This window comes from Solanum pennellii, chromosome 5, assembly GCF_001406875.1.
Source record: "Solanum pennellii chromosome 5, SPENNV200".
Classification (NCBI taxonomy): Eukaryota; Viridiplantae; Streptophyta; class Magnoliopsida; order Solanales; family Solanaceae; genus Solanum; species Solanum pennellii.
Window position 1 is genome coordinate 72971806 of NC_028641.1, and position 12935 is coordinate 72984740.

At 32.0% G+C, this 12935-nt stretch overlaps 1 protein-coding gene across 1 annotated transcript; it reads right to left on the reverse strand.

Moving 5' to 3' along the window:
• Positions 1-10582: 10582 nt before the first annotated feature.
• Positions 10583-12522, reverse strand: LOC107019937 (cationic peroxidase 1-like). Its single transcript, XM_015220292.2, has 4 exons — positions 12262-12522; positions 11692-11883; positions 11263-11428; positions 10583-11170 (listed from the first exon to the last, which is right to left on the reverse strand). The coding sequence occupies exons 1-4, from the start codon at positions 12469-12471 to the stop codon at positions 10785-10787; spliced, it is 954 nt and encodes a 317-aa protein (XP_015075778.1). The 5' UTR covers positions 12472-12522; the 3' UTR covers positions 10583-10784.
• Between the last annotated feature and the right edge of the window lie 413 nt (positions 12523-12935).

Consider the following 12935-nt stretch of genomic DNA (forward strand, 5'->3'; position numbering starts at 1 on the left):
TATATATAGAACTCAACATTTGTTTCTTCACTCGATATGAATTTTCTAAGTATTAAATTGATTTTTTTCTCTAAGTATTAAAAGTTAATTTAGTTAACTAACAAATTTCATGATGTTTTCTTTTGCTTTTCTCTTTTATGTTGAATGTTCATGATGTTATTTTTCAAACTATTTCGTAAATAAATTTCAGAGATTGAATCAACACTTTCTTAAAAGATATGAGAAAACATACAACATAGAACATCAAAATTATTGATAAAACAAAAGGGAAACATAAGCAACACTTGAAATCTCGAGATTGATTAGATTTTAAAATCTCGAGATTAATTAGGTTTTAGAATTTTTTTTCTGTGAAAAATCTTAATTGGTCTTTTTACAATTTTTGCGGATTTGACCATTGGTGCCAGTTTTCAAAAATACAGTCCAACTAGGTCCACCAAGCTAACAAATCATCAATGATATAATTAGTTTTCAAAAACTAATAAAAATATAATATATAATTTTTATATATATCAAAACTTTGACTAATGTCCTGCTTTTTATAAAGGTCAACTTGCTTTCTTTTCCTTTTCCTAACCAACAAGTTTATTAGGTAAAAAATATATTTGCACATGCTTAAATAACTTCCATGAAAAATCAATCAACTACATATGGGATGTTCGTTACAATTATTTTATTGTAAGGCATGTCACATGTGGTTATAGCTTAGGAAAACCATTTTTTTTATTTTTGTAGATTTATGTTCGGTTAAATTAATACACATAAACTAAAAATAAAAGTGTATAATTTTAATTGTTTAACTTATTTTAACAACAGAGTCTTTAGCTGCGACAACTAAAATATCGGCACAAGATACGACGTCGGCGCAGGATTATTCAACTTGAGTTTTGATAGTATCAATCACATCGAAACCCCTTATCGATCCACTATTTGGATTAGCAGTCTTCTCTCCTATGAAACTTGAAGTATCATCTAATAGCACAGATGCATCACAACCCTGCATATTCAATACTGATTAATACTCGTTTGACTTTCAAAAATCAAAAGTATTGCTAAAAATTGATACAGAGTGTGCAAAATAAGTGAGGTAACTTGCATTAACAAAGCAGTCGTGAAACTGATTTTTTTGATATTCTTTTTGGTTTTGCCCAATCTGCTATCCGAAAGAAAAGGAAATGACTCGGCTATTAATTCAAAATAAATGTTATAAGCAAAGTTTAATTTAATTCCAAGCAAACTCTTTGGCCATTCACCTCTATCACTGAATCTCATTCGTCACTCTCCCTTGCCTCTCTCACGTTATACGAAAACAAATGTATAAATTATGTTTGTATTTGTGTAAAACGAGAGAAACTATATATACAAATACAAATACATATATATTCGTCCTGCACACTTGTAATTACACAAATATAACTCAATTCTCTTTTGTCTTTCTCTCTCGCTTTATACAAACACAAATTATACAAAATACAATGCATAAATTTTGTTTGTATAAAGCACGAGAGAGATTTGATATACAAATACAAATATTTTAACTCGATTCAATTGTATACAAATTTTCAATTTTTATGCAGGTATACAAATACAATCATTGATACATATGCATAGTATTTACATATATACAATTATCTAAACGATATACATATACAATTAACATCTCTCCCCTCTATGTCCTCTCTCGCTCGCATCTCTCCTCTCTCTCCTAATCTCGCTCGCTACTCTAGCCTAACACAAAGTACATATACATATATAAACACAATTTTCATAGACACAAACACCCGATTTATATAAATTGATGCAATTTGTACAAATTATTGTGATTAGTACAAATCAAATGCCTGTGATTTTACACAATCAGATGCTCAATAGCAAAACTGTAGCTCTACTATAAAGCACTAATATAATTTTTATGTTTGCTATTCCTAAAATTTACTCCAAAATATAATTAAATAAAATAAATGAGTTGGAAAAAATCAAGAATACTTGAGCTAATTCCTTTGGCCATGAAGTTTGAAAGCATTTTTTAAGAACTTTGTGTTAAACTTATAGATATTTTTTGATACTGTTAGAACTTTTAACATTAAGTTATATTTCTAATTTGGAAAAATGCACAAGTATCCCTCAAAATTATGAATGAAATTTCAGAGAAACATCTTAACAATTCTAAGGTTCTATTATCTTTTGAACTTATTTTTTTGGTAATTTTGTATACATATTGCTTACGTGACATCTAAATATCTTCCACGCGCCTCAATTATATGGAGTCATAGAGTATGCTACGTAAGATAAAAGGTGTATAAAATTATTAAAAAAAATAAATTCAAAAGGTAATATAACCTTAGTTTAATTAATATATGTTTCTGAAATTTTGATTATAGTCTAGAAGGTTACTTATGCATTTTCCATATAAAAGAAAATGTCACATTAGAGGGAATAGTATACCATATCAATTAATACATGATAGTAGTATTTAGAGTTCTTTTGTTTTCTAGTTATAAATTAAATTATTTCTAATATGCAAAGGTAATATCTTTAATATATTTAGTCAAATTAAGGAAGTAGTATATACGAGTTTTTTCTTTCTTTCTTGATCGTATGAAACCAGTAACAATGGAGAATCTTTAATATATTTGTTTAAATTAGAATAATATACATGATCTAATTAATTATGCATTTATATCTAGAATAACCTGTTTTTTCATTAATTTATTCAATTATATAATATTTTAAATTTAGTACATTATTAATATTTTAAATAAAATTACATCATCAAGTTAAATTCACATTCAATATTAGATAAGTTTTCGTTTTTCCTAAAAAAAATTTACTCGTATATGATAACAATCCGTTAAATTATTTGTAAAAAATATATCTCATTAGAACATATAAATTAAATTATATATTTAATAGAGAAAAGAGAAGAAGATTCTGTTATGACTTTTTTCATGTCAATTAGCACGTTTAAACAATTAGTATGACTAAATTAAACCGCGTAACTAATCATTTGGTTAATCAATTTTTTCCAACTTTTGAGTTATCTTAATGCTAAAATTCCTTATTCTTGCATTTCTAGATGCAAAAATGGATATCTATTTGACTATAAGATTACTATTATTTAATTATAATAATGTAACTTGCAAATATTCAATTAGTTTTACATTTGCTTTCTAAAAGTCACAATAATTTCTAACTTAGGCAGTTGACACTTACATTTGGCCCAAAGTCAACCACTGATACACAGTATAACTCCAATAAGTGTATGGTTTGTGGTGTATGAGTCTGTTTGGATTGAATTAAAAAAAAAATTTAAATAATTTTTTTAAGTTAAAAAAATAAAAAAAAAATTGGAGAGACCTTTTTTTGATTGTAAACTTATTTTATGTTATTTTTAATATTGTCAAATACTTCCTAACTTATTTTAAACTAATTTTATATTTGACAAACACTTTCAGAAGCAAAAAGTGACTTGAGAGTAAATTTGATCAACTTTTAAGTCAATCCAAACATCGTACGAGTATTTAGGAGCCCAAGCTGGTTAAGGCTTGATTTAATATATGAATATTTAGCAGAACTTTTGGTGCTTTTTCTTGTTTTTTTTTTCAGGAAAATAAAATGAATGGAGAGTAGCTAAAGAAATCTGATTTTTTTTTAATTCCAAAGAAAAAACATTCTAAAAGCAAAACAACCAAATTAATTCTCTAGAAGAATTTTTTATTCTTTTGTTACTCTAATATAATGCATGTAGGATTATAGATAAAAAAAATACAATAATTATTAAAAAAGAAAAGAAAAGATAGAGTGGTTAATCGATCACATTCAATTTATACTGAAGAATATTTGTATTCAAATTCTGGTCGAAACCAAGTTGGACTATTGTACTATTATTTCATCAAGACTATGAAAGAGAGTAATAATTATATAAAGCCCAAGCACTAATTAGGGTTAGATAAATATATTTGACTTAATCAACCTTTATTATTTACATTAAAGCATGCAAGTTGATTGATTAAATGTTACACATTAATCAATCAAAGAAATTTATCCCCTACTTTCAAAAGTTGAACATTAATTTGCCATTATGCATTCATCTCATGCCAATTATAGATGTTCTTTCAATTAAAATATAGCCAACGTTTGTTTTGTATTCAATTCAGAGCTGGAGCCAAGTTTAAGAGTTTGGGGTTCTAAATTAATTTCGTTTGGGGGTTCACATGTTAATATACATATATTTATTTAATTTTATAATACAAATATAGAGCCTATGAAAAAGTCAGTGAATTCGTCCAAAATTGTTAACCCCCACCTAGCTCCATCACTGATATTCATTCTGAACAACTGCGAAATTAGCGAAATTTTTCGACATCCTTAGCTAATTTATTGCTAAAAAGTTTCTAGTTAATTGAAATTTCTTGTAGTCCGTCACTAATTTGTAGCTAAATAGGATTAACATGATTATTTTTTTTATATTTAGCGATGAAATATTAGCCACCAGCGAATCTTGTGTTTTTCTCCTTCAAAATAAGAGTAAAATATAAATTCAATTTAAATTTTCATTTTGTGTCTTTTATGACACGTTTATATAGTCAGTATAGATAAATCTCAACACAATTTAATCCAACAAATTCCAAAAAGAACGTTATCACCACGATTTGAATTTGAATTTGAATTCGAATTCGAATCCACATTACATGTAATCCAATCCGAGCAAACTAACTCATACAAGAAAACCTACTTCACTCTTCTTCTTTTTTTTTTGAAACAAACTTTTTTAAAAAAAATTATCACCATACGGTGGTGAGATCTTTATATTGATGAATAAAATTACAAAGCAAACGAGAGCTTAAGCTCAACCCATTGTTTCAGTAGCTGCTTCGCAAAAACTAAGGTTCTGACAAAAACTATACAACTTTTGCACAAATTTACAAGATCAAACAAAATAGTTCTTCCCCTGCTTATGCCTTAGGGACTCATTTGTATGAGATTAAGTTTGTAAGGTCCGATGGCTATCGATGATAGGTGAACTTGTGCAGAAATAAACAACTCCTCATTTGTAATCCATTTTGCCAAGACATCTGTAACTTGGTTGGCTTCCCTGTAACAATGTCTAACCTCACAAGTAATAGTACTTGGAATATTTTGAATACGATGAGTTCTTCAAGATGATTAAAATTATTACATTTTTCATTGATTTTCCTGTGTTATGTTCATATTGTACCCTAAATGACCATGATTTTGATATTTTCTATTTATCATATTTAACCTAACATTTTGTCTTCTCGATAATGACAATTGACAAAAGGAAAAGTTAAAAGATGTTCATTTTAGTTACTCTAATCAAAGAAATTGGTCCTTGTCACAATTATGCATTATTGATGTTGATGTTTGCAAGAAACATACTAAAACCTTTCTATTGAAGATACAAAAGTTAGTTAGTAGCTAGATGATGTGGTAGAGTAATTAGTTAGAGAATCAAATTAGTTATAACTGTTCCTTTCTGTTAAGCAGTTAGAAGGAGATGTATATATATGTATATGAATACTCAAGTTAAGATTCATTCAATTCAATACACATTTTATTCTTTTACACTGTTGATCTTCTTCTTAGATTAGAATATCAGAAAACCTCAATTAGAGGCTTTAATATGGTATCAGGACAAGTTACTGATTCAACATCAATGGCTACGGAGCTACTTATTCCTTACACTCATCCTTTATACTTGCATCCATCTAATGCTGCAGGATCTTTACTTTGTCATGTTAAGTTGACAGGGATAGAGAATTATGGATTGTGCCGGAGGTTGATGAAAATTGTTTGCAAGCGAAATGGAAGTAGGATTTGCGACAAGAACTTGCAAGAAGACTAGCTTCGAAGCTAAGTATCATGATCAGTGGGATACTTGTAATGTGATTGTTCTTTCATGGCTCATGAACACTGTTGCTCCTAGTCTCTTGAGTGGTATTGTGTACGTGTATGATGCATCTCTTGTTTGGGAGGATCTACAGGAACAATTTGATAAGGTCAATCGTGTAGGATCTACCAATTACACGGAGAGATAGCTACCATTGCACAAGGAACTGATATTGTTTCAGTCTATTTCACAAAGTTGAAGGAGTTATGGGCGGAGTATGATACAATGGTGATATTTTCGAGTTGTGAATGCCCAAAATCGAAGGATTATGTTGAGCATTTGAGACAACAACGGCTGATTCAATTCCTTGGAGGATTGAATTAATCACATTCTCAGGCGAGAAGGCAAATTTTAATGAAAACAACTGAACCAACTCTTAATCAAGCATATGCTATGATAAAAGAGGAGGAAAGTCAGAAATATGATATGGATCACAATGCTATGGGGATGAAAACTGTAATTGAAGGAAATGATGTCACATCTTTTTTGACTGCTAAACAACCTTCAAAACCTAGATACAAGAATCCTAATACATTTTGTGATCACTGTAAGTCAAAAGGTCATATAAGGGGTAATTGTTTTCAGCTTGTAGGATATCCTCCTTGGTTTAAAGAGAAGAAGAAAGAGGGATGCAATGTGCAATACAATACACCTATTACCTCTCAGAATCCTCAATTGTTTAATTCTGAATATGGTGTTCATAATGCAGGACATATGGTTGCACCTTCTTGTGGAAACTTATCTTTTCCTCAAAATCATAATGCAGGAGAGGTATGTACACATGGTGGAGGACATGGTCAATCTGGTGATTCTACCTGTTTCATTCCATCTGCATCTCAGGAATCTGGTGGTTACAATCAAGTTATAATGGACACAATTATCATTCTGGACATGGTTATGGAGGAGGAGGAGTAAATATGTCTTTCATGGGAGGAGGTCACCATGTTTCACATGGATCTCAGTCTCCAGATGTTGCAGGTATCATAAATTGCTCTGCGGTACATAATTTAACTAGTTCTAGGTAGATAGTTGACACGGGAGCTACTAACCACATGGTATCCAACCACACGTTGCTTTATGAGACAAAATGTATCCCCAACTGAATCTCAGAAGGTTCATTTACCTAATGGTCAACAAATACCTATTGCTCTCATTGGGAAGTCTAAACTTAAGCAAAGGGAACATATCTAATGTTTTGTACATTCCTGATTTTAGTTACAACTTGTTATCAGTTTCTCAATTAACCAAAGAGCTTCACTGTTGTATGGTGTTTTATCCTGACCATTGTGTGCTGCAGGACCTTCACACTGGGGAGGTGAAGAATACTAGTAATTTGGAGAATGACTTATACTATTGGTAATACAATGTTGATACTGTTGTTGCACCCTCAACTTCTCTAAGCATGATGGACACTGCTGATTTGTGGCATAGAAGATTAGGACACATTCCTCACAGAATTCTTCAACAAATGCATTTACCACATCTTCCAGCTTCTTCAAAACAACCTTCCTATAGTATTTGTCCTTTGGCAAAACAGACTAGATTGCCTTTTCCTCAAAACACTAGTAGATGTAATGTTGTGTTTGACTTGGTACATGGTGATGTCTGGGGTCCATTATAAAACTCCAACTTATGATGGTCATCGATATTTCCTTACATTAGTAGATGATTGTAGTAGGATGGTCTGGATATTTCTCCTCAAATTGAAAAGTGATGTTTTCATTGTATTAAAGGATTTTCTTAATCTAATACACAGACAGTTTAATAGTCATGTGAAAGTGTTCCGAAGTGATAATGGTTCTGAATTTTTTAATTCTCATTGTGGTGATTGATTAAAGAATTCATCAAAGTTCCTGCCCTTATTCTCCTGAACAAAATGGAGTAGTAGAGAAGAGGCATAGACAAATCCTTGAGGTTGCAAGGGCTATTAGATTCCAGGCCAATTTGCCTAACAAGTTCTGGGGGGGGGGTGTGCCCAAAGTGTTGTGTACTTGATCAATAGAGTTCCATCATCTGCCCTTTTTGGAAAGTCTCCTTTTGCTATGTTTTTTTGGGAGGGAACCTTCTTTGCAGCATCTCAGAGTTGCGGGGCGTTTGTGTTATGCTGTTAATCATAATACAAATGGGGACAAGTTTGGTGCTAGGTCCATTAAGTTAGTTTTCTTAGGCTATTCTTCTACACAAAAGGGATACAAACTTTATAATCTTTCCACCCAATCTTTTTTTATTAGCAGGGATGTTATTTTTAAAGAGAATGAATACCCTTTTCATCTAGGTCTTGAATTCCCAACACCTACAGTCCATAATATTTCTGACATGTTTGCTTATGATGATCAACACATTTCTCTTGACAGACTTATAGTACCTGTTCCTCATACCAATGACAGGCTTGCAGTACCTGTTCTTTCTATCATTGAAGCTCCTGAGATGACTCCTCATCCTTCTGCATCTCCTTCACATAATACTTCTGAGACACAAATTAGAAGGTCAACTAAAGTGTCTAAACCTCCTGGTTGGTTGCATGATTTTGCTCACACTGTTTCTTCTTCTTCTGGTTCAATGCCTTGTTCCACTGCACAACCCCTTTCTACATACATGTCCTATGCCTCTATTTCTCCTTCCTACTATCAATCTTGGTGTCATTTTTCTGCTGTAGGAGAACTTGCTTCTTATGCAGAAGCCATACAGAATCCCAAGTGGGTCCTTTCGATGAATTATAGCCTTGAATCATAATCATACTTGGCAACTGGTTACATTACCTCATGGGAAGAAAGTTATTGGCTGCAAATGTGTTTATAAGGTCAAGTTTAATGCCCAATGTGAGGTGGATAGATACAAAGCACGACTAGTAGCTAAAGGTTACACACAACAAGAGGGGTTGGATTATCAGGAAACCTTCTCCCCGGTTGTCAAAATGGTTACTGTAAGGGTGGTTCTATCTTTGACAGCTATGAATGGTTGGGTTTTACATCAGATGGATGTTTTTAATTCTTTCTTGCATGGTGATGTAGATGAGGATGTTTACATGTCCCTCCTCCTAGTCTATTATGTGAGGAGGAGTTGTCCAAAGTTTGTAAACTTCAGAAGTCACTTTATGGTTTGAAGGAAGCCTCTCGATAGTGGAATTTGGAACAGTGTGAAACTCTTATTGGTTCTGGTTTTGTTCAGGGTCACCATGACTACTTTTTGTTCCACAAGAGTTCTGGTTTGGACCTGGTCCTCATATAGGTTTATGTTGATGATCTTTTGATCACTGGTTCTAGTTCACAACTAATTCAACAGACCAAGTCTATGCTTCAAGCTCATTTCAAGATCAAGGACTTGGGGGAGATGAGATACTTCCTTGGTCTTAAAATTGCTAGGAATGAGGAATGCATTGTTGTGAATCAAAGGAAGTTTGCTTTGGATCTTATTTCAGATTTTGGACTGGCAGGAACTAAACCAATCAATACTCCTTTAGAGATTAATCATAGGTTCACAAGTCAAGAGTTTGACATGTATTATGAGTCTCAAGAAACACATGAGGATGTGATACTTAATGATCCCACAGGTTATCAGAAATTGGTTGTTAAGCTACTCTATCTCACAATGACAAGGCCATACATTAGCTATGCAGTACAGAACCTTAGCCAGTTTATGCATAAGCCAAAGAAATCCCACATGGATGGGGTTTTAAGAGTGGTAAGGTACTTAAAGAATGCACCAGGTTTGGGGTTGTCTACTGTGATGCTGACTAGGCTACATGTCCTATGACAAAAAGATCTGTGAGTGGATTTTTTGTGAAGATTGAAGACTCTTTGATTTCATGGATATCAAAGAAACAAAATACAGTTTCGAGGAGCTCGACTGAAGCAGAATACAGGAGCATGGCCAATGTTGTGCCAGAAATGATTTGGTTAGTAGGCTTGTATAAAGAACTAAAGGTGGAGTTGGTGTTGCCAGTCAAATTTTTCTGTGATAATAAGGCAGCACTGCAGATTGCTGCTAATCCTATATACCACGAAAGAACGAAACATATAGAGATTGATTGTCATTTCATTTTTGAAAGGATACAAGAAGGTGTCATTCATACAAGTCGCGTACCATCTAGGATGCTGTTAGCAGATGTGTTAACCAAAAGTTTGGGAAGGACTCAACATGATTTTTTACTATCCAAGCTTGGTGTGTACAATATGTTTGCACCATATAGCTTGAGGGGGAGTATAGAAGATACAAAAGTTAGTTAGTAGCTAGATGATGTGGTAGAGTAATTAGTTAGAGAATCAAATTAATTATAATTGTTCCTTTCTGTTAAGCAGTTAAAAGGAGATGTATATATGTATATGTATACTCAAGTTAAGATTCATTCAATTCAATACACATTTTATTTTTTTTACACTGTTGATCTTCTTCTTAGATTAGAATATCAGAAAACCTCCATTAGAGGCTTTAATACTTTCCAAGGTTCTTATATTTAGTTATTTATAGGGTTACACTGAGTAGACGATGAGTCCCTAGACTTATATTGATCAAGGTCGATTCTTATATCCTGAAGATGACATGGTTATCATCAAAATAGGAAAATTTATAGAGATAATGGAAGAATAACGGAGGAGATTATCTCTGAAACTTACATGGTACATCAAAATCTACGCGATAAAATAAAAATGAAAACATATAAGACACACTCTCTCTAAATAAAATAAAGTTGTATCAAGTCAACCGTTGGAAAATTAGACATCGGAAGGGGGAACTTTACCACCTTTACCTCCAAATTAACAACACAAGAACATCAAAGTTCGCGATTAAACAAAAAGGAAATACATATTATATAAAAAAAACACTTGAAATCTCGAGATTAAATTTTAGAAAAATCTCGTTTTTATACGAAATCTTAATTGGTCTTCCTGCAATTTTTACGAATTTGGCCGTTGGTTCCAGTAAGTGGGCTAAGATTACCCATTTTCACCATAGCTTTTGCAAAATCAGCTAAGAAAGTGGCTGAATTTGAACTATAAGTGTTAACTATAGAGTCTGTTGAGCCTCCGCTAAAAAGTTGTTGGTCAGAATGAAGAAGACCCTTTTGAATTCGCAGATTCTTATAGTAAATATTATCAAATGTAGTTGGGCTTGTAGTGTCTAATGGAGAGACGTTATTGTCACTTCCGCTTTGTGGACATTTCGATTTAACCGATGTTGCAAATGAAGCATTTATATCAGTTTCATTGTGCAGACGATCGCGAAAAGTAGTGCACCTTGCTTGTCCTATCGTGTGAGACCCTGTCAAATCCAAAGATATTTCAATTTAACATATTTTCTATGAGTCTCGTAAATTAATAAAAAAATAATTGTATTTTAATATTAAAATAAACCTGAGAGAGCGACCATTTCTCTGGTATTGAAACCTTTGTTAGAGAAAGAAGAAATAAGACTGCTTAAGTTCAAAGTTGGTGCAGGAATGTCACTATTTGCGTTACTCAAACTTGCAGTTGTTGAGTCTCTTCTTCCAAGTACTGCAGTCCAACTAGGTCCACCAAGCTAATAAATAAAAAACAATATAATATAATTAGTTTCAACAAATAATTTACACACTTTATAAGCACAACATCCAATTATTTAATTTGTATATTCAAACTTTGACTAATGCTCAGCTTTCTATAAAGGTCAACATGTTTTCTTTTCCTTTTCCTAACTATTAGTTAAATATAAACTAAATAGGATGTGTGTTACTAGTTGGTATTTTAATTTATTGTAATTTGTAAGGCATGTTATACGTGCGTATATTTAAATTGTTAGCTTACTTTAACAACAGAATCTCTAGCTGCGACAGCTAAAATATCAGCACAAGATACGACACCAGCACATGACGATTCGATTTGAGTTTTGATAGTGTCAATCACATCGAATCCCCTTAAAGATCCACTATTGGGATTAGCCGTCTTCTCTCCAGTAAAACTTGATGTATCATCTAATAACACAGATGCATCACAACCCTGCATGCACGTTCAAATAAGTAAAATAAGTTGTCATGTGGAAAGTTTATTTGCACGACACTTATAGAGGCAGAGGCCGAATTCGAAGCTTATAAATTTGAAGTTGTTATTTTAAATTATTAAGTTTTAAATTAATAATTTGTAAACAAAGTTAGAGCCAAAGTTATTGAGTTCGATTAGTCGAAGTCCTTGTCTACACTCTTTGCTCCACCCTTGGATGCATGAGCGCGTTATTCGACAGATTCAGTAGCTTGAGTTCAACTTTGTGTTTGTATTGCAAAAATAATCCATATGTTTAAACAATTTATCAAGACCTCTCGTCAAATTGAGAAATTCTGATTTCACATGCATATATGAAGATTAAGTAAGACAACTTACATTAACAAAGCAATCGTGAAAATGAAGACGAAGCAAAGAGGCTCCCATGCGAGACTCCTTAGCGATAGCAGAATTGACAGCTGTTTTGATTATGGAAAGAACATTTGGACATGAAGAATTATAGAAATTGGAAGTCAATTGAGCTGAGCTCATTCCAATTAGAACAAAAGGGACTATAACTAGTACTAGTAAAAAAGACATGTTAGCCATTACAAAGAAATTATTAGCTATAAAATGAAGAATTAAGATGAAAAGATATTGTCTAAGTTTATTGCTTAGCACTGCTTAATGTGAAATATGCTTCTTAATTCTTCCCATATTTATAGTAGTAGGAAGCAGAAGAGTGCCCCAAATTGTCAAAGTTTACCTTAATTATTTAAGTATTTCTTAATTCCATTTTCTTTTAAGAGTAGATTGAAAAAAAATAAAATAAGACGCATCATATTTTTCTAAGATTGGTGCATATAAGGCCAACTACAGCCACTTTTATAGATATTTGTGATTTATTACCTTATATTCTCCTATTTACGAATACGTTAATTCATAAAAAAATATAAAGATGTAATACATATATTAAACTCTAAATTTAGCTTTAAATTTTAATTTTGATTTTAAACTTTCATAATGTACAAATAAATATTTTAACTATCCAACTTTTAAATAAATACATACAT

What these genes read in the sequence shown, in the direction of transcription:
- LOC107019937 (XM_015220292.2), bottom strand. Translation starts at nt 12,471, where the DNA reads ATGGCTAACATGTCTTTTTTACTAGTACTAGTTATAGTCCCTTTTGTT. An exon ending in TTCACGATTGCTTTGTTAAT is followed by an intron (nt 11,884 to 12,261) that starts GTAAGTTGTCTT and finishes ACGTGCATGCAG; the next exon opens with GGTTGTGATGCATCTGTGTT. An exon ending in AGAAATGGTCGCTCTCTCAG is followed by an intron (nt 11,171 to 11,262) that starts GTTTATTTTAAT and finishes TGGATTTGACAG; the next exon opens with GGTCTCACACGATAGGACAA.